The following is a 10,195-nucleotide window of genomic DNA, read 5'->3' on the forward strand; positions in this document are numbered from 1 at the left end:
GCTGGGTGTGGCAGTGCACGCCTGTAATCCTAGCTTCCTAGCTGTCCTGGAGGATAAGACAGGAGGATCATGAGTTCAAGGCCAACCTGGGCTACACAGGCAGACCCTGTTCCAAAAAAGTATAAAAATAAAACAAAAAAGACCATGCACAAACACACAGACACATATAAAGACTGACACACGCTCACAAAGATAGACACACACAAAGGCACATGTGCAAAGACACACGCTGACACACAGACGTGCCTCCACCTATTCCTGGAACTCCCCCAAAACTTCAGCTATAGGCTGATGTGGCCTCAAAGGCTCTGTCTCCATGTGCTCCCCACCTGTCCTGCCTAGCGGGGAGTGGGCTCTCTTTATCTGCAACCCCCCACCCCATCCCAGCTCCTTCCTCTACCCAGTCTCCATGTCCAGGCTGCTGGCACTATCCCCACTCCCTGCTGAGGTATAGCTGGTGCCAGTTGCAGCCTCCCAGGGACCCCGGCTCCACCCTGGTGCAAGGCCCTTTCTTCTTTCACCTGGCCCTAACTAGGTCCACAGGGACTACTAAGCCTACAGGGTTTACATGACTGAACCAGTGGACCGGCTAGAGGCCACTGTGGGTGCTGAAGGAATGTGTTGCACTAGCACACTGAGGCCAGAGTGGTGATGAGGACAGGACACCTAGTTCCCAAGCTGCCTACCCCAGGTGCCTCTGTTACAGAACTTTCCACCTCACTGAGACAACAGGAGAGTGGAAGTGAGGGTTACACTCTGCAGGATCCTCCTCTATCAGTTCAGCCTTCCCTCTGCACAACCCCCTCCGACCTTAGCTGGCCAGGCTGCAGCACCCTGAGGCCAGCCAGAAAAGGCAGGCTGGGTCCCACAGGGCCTGCTGACCGCTGAGGAATCCCACCATCCACCCACCCCCACCAGGAAAGTTCAGCTCATGAGTGAAGAGCCCTTCCCTCTGCAGAGTGTGCCAGAAACTGTCCTTAGTCCCGTGCCTCGCCTGGTTAACCACCTGAGAGTGTGGACAAGTGTGAAGACACCCCCACACACCAAGGGCTGGAGGCCCACTGGACCTGCCTTGTGCCCTCTGCACTCAGGGCCATGTGCTCTGAGCACACGCCGCAGGAAAACGGACCAAGCCCAACCAGACACAGTTTGGGTCTCCCCAGGGTCCCAATTAAAGACATTCACAAGTTCCCAGGGTCTATTTTCAGCAGCTTGTCCCCTGAGACCCCTGTCTGGCCTGAGATCTGGCCCCAGAGTGGGCCTGCTGGGACAGATGGTGTGGTCAGGGTCAGGAGAAGTGGATACTTTCTGAGCCAGACAGGCTCCTCTGCCCTTATACCTCGAGCCCAGGTTTTATGTTCCTCTTTTCCTAGAACCGACATAACATGACCAGGGGGACAATGAAGGACTGGGGAATCCTCAGCCAGCACTCCTCCAATGGGGCTGTACCACCTGACTAGAGCCTGTAGCCTGGTCAGATGGGGTGCCCTTGACCGCCCCCCTACACTCCCTTGAGGCCAGGCCTGGTGCCCAGTCTGTTTCCTGAAGTCAAAGCCCAGGGAGAACTGACTGGAATTCCAGCCTCCCCAGCCCAGCAGCTGAGGCTCTGTTCATGGCCCTGAGCCCACCTTCAGCGGCCAGCCTGGCCCTGCGAAAAAGGACTGTTCACACCTGGTGTCCTGATCCCTGGCCAGCCTCTGCCTGTGCCCACCCAATAGCCAGAGCTGGGGGCACTGATGCACAGTGATTTTCTGATACCCAGCCCATTGGGTACAGCCAGCCCCTGGGGCTACAGTCAGTATCCAGGCACAGGAGGGGTCATGATGCCACCCCAGGTCCTAGGTTCCCAAGTTCAGGGAAGCTAGCCAAAGATGAATAGGGTCCATAGGGAACCAGAGCTGGGAAGACTCCAGGAAGCAGTTGCCCAGGGCTGGTGCAGGGGGCACTGGACTAGGCGAAACTGGGCTGGGCCTGAAGGGCTGGTTCTGGGGGTCTGCAGTGCGGATCCTCAGAGGATCTAAGACTAAGGGAAGTGGGGATGAATGAACACAGGCTGAGCCAGCCCCACAGAGATGCCAGCTGGGGACACCCACAAGGGTCTTGTAGTCTGGGGGGTAGAAGCAGAGAGGAGCCTAAGGGGACCTGGCTGGGAAGTACAGCAAGAGTGGAGTGCTGGGGTGGGATGAGGTGCTGCGTCTGGGGAGCAGGGCAGTGAAAGCAGTGAAGAAGCCTGCACTGGAGCTTGACCCCCAGCACAGCCAGCTTGCCCAGAGCAGCATGGGATGCGAGGCAATTTGTGGGTCCCTGGTCAAGGCTCCCAGAGGGGATGTGAGGTGGCGGTCAGATGGATTTTTTTTTTTTTTCCAATGCCTGGGATGGAACCCAGGGTCTTGTGTATGCTAGGCAGGCACTGTACTTCAGTGTTATATCCCCAGCCATACATATCATTTTGGAGCTGCCTCACTGGCTGAATGCCCATCAGAGAAGGTTAACAGTGGGGGCCCAGGGCAGCTTCCCAGGGAACGGTGGAAAGACCCACTCTCCGGGACAAAGGAGCCCATTCCCTCTCCCCTCCATCCTTGGGGCATCATGCCACTGGAGGGGCCCTGGCGGTACAGTGGACATCGCCTGGCAACAAGGCCCAGACAAACAGCAGCAGCACCACAGGTTTCCAAGACAACCCTTTGGAAACAAACAAGACAGCGACCGTCATCTTCCCCAGCAGGAAAAGGGCAGGTCCTGCCCCGCCCAGCCTGAGTGCTGGAGCATTGCCCAGCCACAGGGAGGGAAGTGGGGGGCAATCTGCCCCCAGAAAGACTCCTGCCCCTCTGCCCGGACCCAGTCGGTACAGGGGTGGGGGTTGTCTTTCTGCCCTAACAGGCATCCTTTCCACCCAGGATTTGGGGAAAGCTCTTCAGAGGTTCAGAGGCGGGTTGCTCACTCCAGCAGCCTCTGCCCTGCAGTGGGCGGACAAATCCATCCCGGCTGGGAGCCTGGATGAGTCCAGGCTGAGCTCTCTTCAATCACCCCCTCAAGAAGCCTCATATGGGCTGGAGAGGTGATGAAAGGGGAGGGGAGGGGTCCCATCCATGCCTCTGAGCAGAAGTCTGGCTTCTGCTACCTGTATAACCTACAGCTGTGCCTGTGGTGGAGAGCTGCCACCCTGCAGGTCACTGGCCCTGCACACTGGCCATGGTCCAGGAGGGGATGGGAGGGTAGTTAGGACATTGCCAGACATTCACCCAGAGACAAGGACACTGCTTAGAGGATAATGGGCCCTGCATCCACAATCAGTCAGGCCTGAGGCTTGAAGGGCTGGTCAGGGAGCCCAGGACTGAAACATCACAGTCTCTCGTGGCTTAACCAAGCCTGGGAGCTAGGGAGCCTGGCACCTGGGTTGTGGTGTGTGGTGAGACAGAACCCTGGGGCTGAGGTCAGGAGTGGGCCAGGGCAGGTCTTGCGATGCCCCCAGCGTGGATCCATAGGACATGGGCGCCCTCTAGTGGGCTTTACCAGGGTGGCAGGTAGAGCGAGCATCAGTGGTAAGAAGGGGGCAGAGCCTGGACTACATGGAGAGCCTGGGGGAATTCTGTTTTCACTGCAAACCCAATCACCAGAGCCCTGGGGCAGAGAGACTTTAGTTCCCAGACTGCCTGGCACAGACTGTCCTCATTCTGTCCCTGGGGCACACCCACCCACTTAAGGCAAACCAGGTCCATGAAGGCCTTGGCATGTGTCAATCAACCATTGACAAAGGCAGGTCAGACTTGGTCCAACTGCAGCCCTCCCTTTGGACTTCCCAGTCCAGTCCAAGGCTGTATCTCACCTGGGTCTCAACCCAGCTTCCCACCTTCTGCACAGGACCCCTCCTTTGGTCACCTGTCCCCATTCTCTCCACTGCATGTCCTCTGCTGTTCTCAGGCTGGTCCTGGCTCCAGTGCCCAAAGCTGCTCACCGGAGTCCAGGCTCAGCCTCCATGGACCCCACCCGCCCCTTATCTGGACTCCTTCCCAGGACACCCCCTCACCTCTGCCCAGTCCAGCTCTGCTGTGCCGTCTACCCACCTCAGGTATAGCACTGCTGCCTGAACCAGCCCCCATCCCACCTCAAAAATATCCCTTCTCACCAGAAGCCAAGCCTGGGGGCAGCTGCTAGGACAGGAGTATCGGTGAAGGGACCAAGGGACATTGTCCTGGATTCACATCCATCGATAAGCACAAACCGCACTGAGTCCAGAAATCCTCAAACCTTTTATTGACAGCAAAAGTCTCAACAGCTGAGTGTGAACCATGTGAGGGGCGGGAGGTGGGCAGTATGAGAGCCAGGCAGAGGGTCCTGGCAGGGGGTACCTCTGCCTTGGCACGCTGTGAGAGCGTAGCCATTGCCAGCAAGCGGAGCATAAATAATACTGGTGAGCTGGCATGGGCAATGGGGAGGGACAGGACAGTGACCTCAGAGAGCCACTGGGGTCATGGGGACACACAGGATAGAGAATGCTGGGGCACAGGGACACATGGGACCATGGAGGTACACAGACACAACCAACCATGGGGGACACAGGATGCTTAGTGACACTAAGAAACGGGGCTGGGTTTAGGGGCTGCTCTGGAGACTGCCCAAGAGGCTTCCTCCTCCAACACTCCAGCCCTGGGCTTGCAGGCAGGACACACTGAGGCAGGGGCACTTCCCCCACAGAGTCAAGCAGGGGTCCTCAGGGCAGGATCTGGCAGGAGACAGGCGGGCCCTGCCCCATAGAAGGGGCTGTGGGTCTAGGGCTGAACTGTGCCTTCAGGGTCCTTGTCATAGATGTAGCTGCCCACGCCCCCGGTATTCACTCCTGTAGAGAGAGATGGCTGGGGTGGCAGAGCAGGAGCAGGCAGGGTTCTGGGGAGGAGATGAGGTCCCCACTGCCCACCCTCAACCCCCAAGCCCTGGCCCCACTCACCCTTGGGTCCAAAGAGAATTCCGTAACAAGGCTTGTGGCAATAGGGCTGCCCGTCGTGCTGTAGAAAGTGATGGGGGATGTGCTGAGCACAGACCCTCTTTCCCCATCCCCCATGATGGTGAGATCATCGTGTCCTTTGGGTCTTCCTCCCAGAGAGCCCTCTGGTTCCCAAAGCCACCTTCAGGCCCATTCACCTTGGGTAGGGAGACAGCACAGCCCCAGCAAGCACAGTACCTGTGAGTCTGCACTCAGGCCACCAGGCGGCAGCCCTCAAAGCCTGGCTCAGCCCACCAGGGCCTGTCCGAGGCTCCACGTGCTCCCGGCTCCCTCCCCATTGCCCCATTGGGCCCAGCCTAGCCCCAGGCCCCTTACCTCCGCGTGCCCTCCAGGGGTCAGCGTTTTGGAGCAGCGCTCACAACGCAGGCAGGGCCGGTGCCAATCCTTGCCCAGAGATGTTACCTTCTCAGCTGGGAGGGAAGAGAATGGTGAAGCCTGGTCCAGAGGCATAGGCTCCGAAAGGCTGAGGCTGGCCAGTCACTCACCAAAGTAGACCCTCTTGTTGCAGCGAGGACACATGTTGGGCTCTCCGGTGAATGTGGTGACACTGGAGGCTGGAGGGTGCAGGGGTGGGGCTAGGTCAGGGCAGACCTTGGCCACCTCCCCACACTCTCACCCTCCACTCAGAACCCAGCCCACCTTTGCTGGGTCCCTTGGGAGGACCACTGGCCTTTCGCTCCTCAGCTCGGGCCACTGGAACCTCGATGGGGCCAGTGACCTGGGGACTCTCAGCTGGGGGTTTCTCATAGATGTAGGAGCCAGCACCCCCAATATTCACTCCTGAGGGCAGCAGGCAAGTCATCAGTCTTCCAATTGCCTCAAACCTACCCAGCTCACACACCAGCTTCTCTTAGAAGACAGTCCTCCCAGCCCTCCCAGTGGCCGGCAGGAGGAGCGGGAACCCCCAGCCCTCCCCAGGAGCATCTGCCTAAGCCGCACTCACCTTTGGGTCCAAACAGTGTGGCATAACAGGGCTTGTGACAGAAGGGCTTCCCATCGTGCTAGGCAGAGAAGTTGTGTTGAGTGATGCCAAGGACCCCCACCCATCCCAGCCCCCACCCCCATCCCTGGCCCAGACCACACTCACCTCGGCATGGCCCCCCGGGGTCAGCGTCTTGTTGCAGCGCTCGCACTTGAGGCAGAACTTGTGCCAGTCCTTGCCCAGGGAGCTTACCTTCTCAGCTGTGGGAAGGTGGAAGGGGTCAGGGCAGTGCACCTACCCCTTTCCTCAGCAATCCCACAGCTGCTGCACCCCACCCCTCCCCTTCACCCCCAGACCTGGAAGCCACAACACTCCCCAGTACTGCTGCCTTCCACTGAGCAGGGGCTCCAAGCTGAGTCCCACTTCCTTCACATCCTTCTTAGGGAAATCCCCTCAGCCTCAGGCCAAATCAGGACCCAGCTCTCTGGAGGGACTCCCTCATCAATCTGTGATTCGAGCTCAGGCACATGTTAACCCCTTAACGTCTACTGTGATTGCACCTGTTTCCACTTGCTCCTCCCTCACCCTGACATCTGCTCCATCTGCCTCCCCCTCACCAGCCCCATAGACTCACCACACATCCTTCACACATACTCCTGACCACCCCCCACCACAGGGCCTAGTGGAGCTGAGGGAGCTACCCTAGACTTCCAGCACCAGCTGTGAGTCCAGGCAAGACTCCTATTTGACCTCTTTATCCTAAGCCTTGAGACCTCCTTCTACCTTGCTGCCTCCAGCTGCTACTTTGGCGTCAAAGGTTTGAGACCAGCTGCTGAGGATCGGGTGCCCTGCTACCTCCACCCCCAGTGCTAGGGCTGCTGAGCCACCTCCCAGTGGACGGAAGTGGGGGCCTCCCAATGGACGGAAGCCTAGGCTTCCCCAAGGGAGTGAGGCAGGAAAAGGGTGGAGAAGAGGGCAGGAAGAAGGGCCAGACAAAGCTGGAATTCCAAAGGGAAGGGGCCAAGCTGAAGGCATGGGGGAGGAGTGCTAGGCTCCAGTGACCCTGTGGATGGCAGAAATGGCAGAATCTGCTGAGGACCAATGACTCTTCAGGCTCCCTTCTCAGAGTTGTGCAGCGCATTGCTTTGACATCAGGCTCCCCTGGACAACCCTGGCAAACGGCAAGGAGGGTAACCTACCCTGAGAAGCTTGAGGGTGCTTGCTCCGGGGTAATGCACCTGCATCCTCTAGGTGGCCAAAGTACAGAGCCAGAGTGCTGGCTCTCCATGGCCCTGGCAGAACCTGCTGGGCATGGCCGGGCCAGGGTATCCCCCCGGGGGAGCCCTTATACCTTCACCTCTACCTCCACCTCCTCCCACTGAGCTCCCTCTAGGATACATGTTGGCCAGGACCCTGCTATGTCCAAGCCAGGGGAGGCAGGAGCTAGCTGGACAGGAGACAGGCTTGGCTCCCATAGCAGCCTGGCATCCTCCTAGCACTTCGATAAGGAGGTTGTCCGGATGGCCATCGGTGACCGTGGCAGCTGCAACTCAGGGCTGCCAGAACCACACTGCTCTGGGACTGGGGCCATGAGGGGGGCAGGAAACTGACCCTCAGACTCACTGGCTGGGTCGATGACCGCTTTACAGGCCAGAGTTGGGAACACAGAATCGATTGGGTCTAATAGCTTAGAAAGGAGCAGGTTCCCCACTTAGCTCCATGTGCTCTGGAGTACACAGAGGCACAGTGTCCTGAGGTCTCCTGGAACATCCTGGCCAGCGTCTACCCAGGTGTAGACTGGCTGGTGGAGTAGACAGGATTCTGGACCCCCGACAGTGCCTCCCCACAGGACAGAAGCCAGATGACTGAGGCGCCTTTGTTTCTGCTGAGAGTCTGCAACAGCGGTGGCAGTGACAGCGGTGGCGCCCAAGCAGGCAGAGCGTTTTTGCTGGTTGCCTGTTGGCCAAGGCCCTGGGACAGCCCAGAGCTGGCCTGCCTGGGGCAAAGTCATGGGCAGGGGTACTGCACGGAGACCCTGGGGACTGTCCCCCTGCTCTGAGACTTGCCAAAGAAGCCCTGTCTAGGACAGAGATTGAGGTTGGGCAGGCCTCTGAGGAGGCAGCAGGAAGCCCCTGGCTCCAAGCCACCCAGAAGCACTCCAGGCCAAATCCGGTTCCTCCCCTCTGGGAACAGCAAACAACAAAGTGGCCTCTCCTCTCCTCTCTTCCCTCCAGTCAGAGGGGAAGCCCAGTGGCCTTCTGAAATCCTGTAACTAGGATGGACTAGGGAAGGGACTTTGTCTCCAAGCCTCTCTGCCATCCTCAATTCTGGCCCTAAGTCTGCCCTGTCAGTGGGCAAGGAAGTTGCTACCCTGGCAAGGTGGCTCAAGCAGGAAGGACAGAGCAGTGGGGTGCAGACCAGGGACACTGCTGAGCAGGCCTGAGGGTCAGGTGGCTGCCAGGTGAAGGGAATTCCTGGGGGTGGGGGGTGAGACCAATTCTTCCAGCCCAGTACTGTCTCTTTCACTGGTTGCCCTTACCTCCAAGAGGCAAGTGTCTTGGCCACCCGGTACATTTTCAAGCTCATGGGGACCTGCCTGTTACCCCACCCCAACCCGTGCGAAACTTTGGGAGCAACTAGCCAAGGAAGGGAGCGCGCTGGGACACGCGGGAGGCAGAGGCCAAGATCGCCCCCGCTTGGACTGAGTCCCGACGGAACCCAGATTTGAACCTGCGGTCCCGCTCCGTCTTAATTCTGACCAGCCCAGACCGTCGGAATGAGGGCTGGGGTCACTGCTCGGGGCCACGCCAGAGGTGCCATGTGCTGTCGGGGCAAGCGGGACCAGGGTTCGGCGTAAACAGGTCCGAAGGAAGCTTGCGGGACGAGTCCCGGGCGTGCGGCCACGCCCGATCCCACCCCAAGCGGCGCCGCGGGAGAAAGACGATGCATCCACATTCCGGAGCGTGCTCCAAGCCTCGACCTCACGGGGAGGTCGCGCACCCCACCCGCCGCCCGCCCGCCCCAGCCGGCCGCTTCGGGCGAGACCCGGCGTGGCTACCCCAGCCTGGCTCGCCCCACCCTCCGGCCGCATCCGCATGGGCAGCATGGCGAGCCGGGCTCCGGGCCCGGCACCCCGACCCGGGTACATCGCCGGGGGCGGCTCTGCGGCAGGAGGCTGGCGGGCGGGTACTTACCGAAGTACACAGTCTTGTCGCACTTGGGACACTTGGAAGCCATGGTCGATGCTCCCGGTAAGTCCGCACCCTCCGCCCGCGCTCGTCCCCGCGTCGTCGCCCGCGTCAGTCCCGCCCGTCCCCCGCCCGTCCCCCGCCCGTCCCCCGCCCGCCTCTCGCCGTCCATTGGTCCTGCGGCAGAGGCGGGGCTTCGGGAGCCCGCCCCCCCGAAGACGCGGGCTGCCGGGGGCGTCTAGGGCGGGGCGCACCTGCCAGGGACTACAAGACCTGCCTGGCACCCCTCACCCGTGAGCGAGGCGGCTGGCACAGGGCCCTCCCAGGGTTTCCATGGCAATGTCCGGGTTCCTAGCTGGCGCATTCCCCCAGCGAGCTGGCCTGGGGTCCCCGACTCCGGCCCACGGCGCCCCGGCCGGCTCGCGGCGGGAGGGGGCGCGAGCTGCTCGCGGACCCACCCCCTCCCACCCCACGGCGCCGCCTCCCTTTGTTGCCCGGTTTCCATAGCAACGGCAGCAAAAGGCGTCGGATTCCGGGCGGGGAGCCGCGGTCCTGTCTGTGGTGCTGAAGGCGGGGCGGGCGGGGCTCTCCAGGAGTCGCCGCCACTTCCAAAAACAGCGCGAGAAACCGCTGGAATGGGTGAGAGGCGGGGAAGGGGCGACTGAGGGAGCCACGGGTGCACTTGCGCGCTAAGGCCTCTCTCCATGCACTGCCACCCCAGAAGGAATAGGACACTTGCGCATGCCCTCCGCGCCAGGTGCTGCAGACGCTGACACACCCATCTGAGCACTCCCAAAGCCTAGGAATCCTGCCAGCATCCCTCCGTGGCCCAGGGCCTATGACTTTGTCTTCTGGCCCCAAATCATCCTGTAGGGCCCACCTGCCAGCTCTCAGGAACCCCCTTCCGTCTACCAACCCTCCTTGCCCCGTGTCCGTCCTACCTGGAGCCTGTCCTGTCAGCAGGATCTGGCCCCAGGAGGGTGGACCTTGGGATCCACAGTACTTGGATCTGCAGGACAGACACCACCTGCTGCTTCAAGCCCGGTTGATCAGACCTAGCCTAGGCAGGTGACTCAAGACACT

General features: G+C 60.4%; 1 protein-coding gene across 1 annotated transcript; it reads right to left on the bottom strand.

The window, feature by feature from the left end:
- Positions 1-4,231: 4,231 nt before the first annotated feature.
- Crip2 (cysteine rich protein 2) lies at positions 4,232-9,265 on the bottom strand. The gene is made up of 8 exons (XM_020159479.2): positions 9,119-9,265; positions 6,090-6,184; positions 5,946-6,003; positions 5,642-5,782; positions 5,488-5,556; positions 5,318-5,412; positions 4,946-5,003; positions 4,232-4,837 (listed from the first exon to the last, which is right to left on the bottom strand). The coding sequence occupies exons 1-8, from the start codon at positions 9,159-9,161 to the stop codon at positions 4,770-4,772; spliced, it is 627 nt and encodes a 208-aa protein (XP_020015068.2). The 5' UTR covers positions 9,162-9,265; the 3' UTR covers positions 4,232-4,769.
- Between the last annotated feature and the right edge of the window lie 930 nt (positions 9,266-10,195).

This window comes from Castor canadensis, chromosome 3 (genome assembly GCF_047511655.1).
Source record: "Castor canadensis chromosome 3, mCasCan1.hap1v2, whole genome shotgun sequence".
NCBI lineage: Eukaryota > Metazoa > Chordata > Mammalia > Rodentia > Castoridae > Castor > Castor canadensis.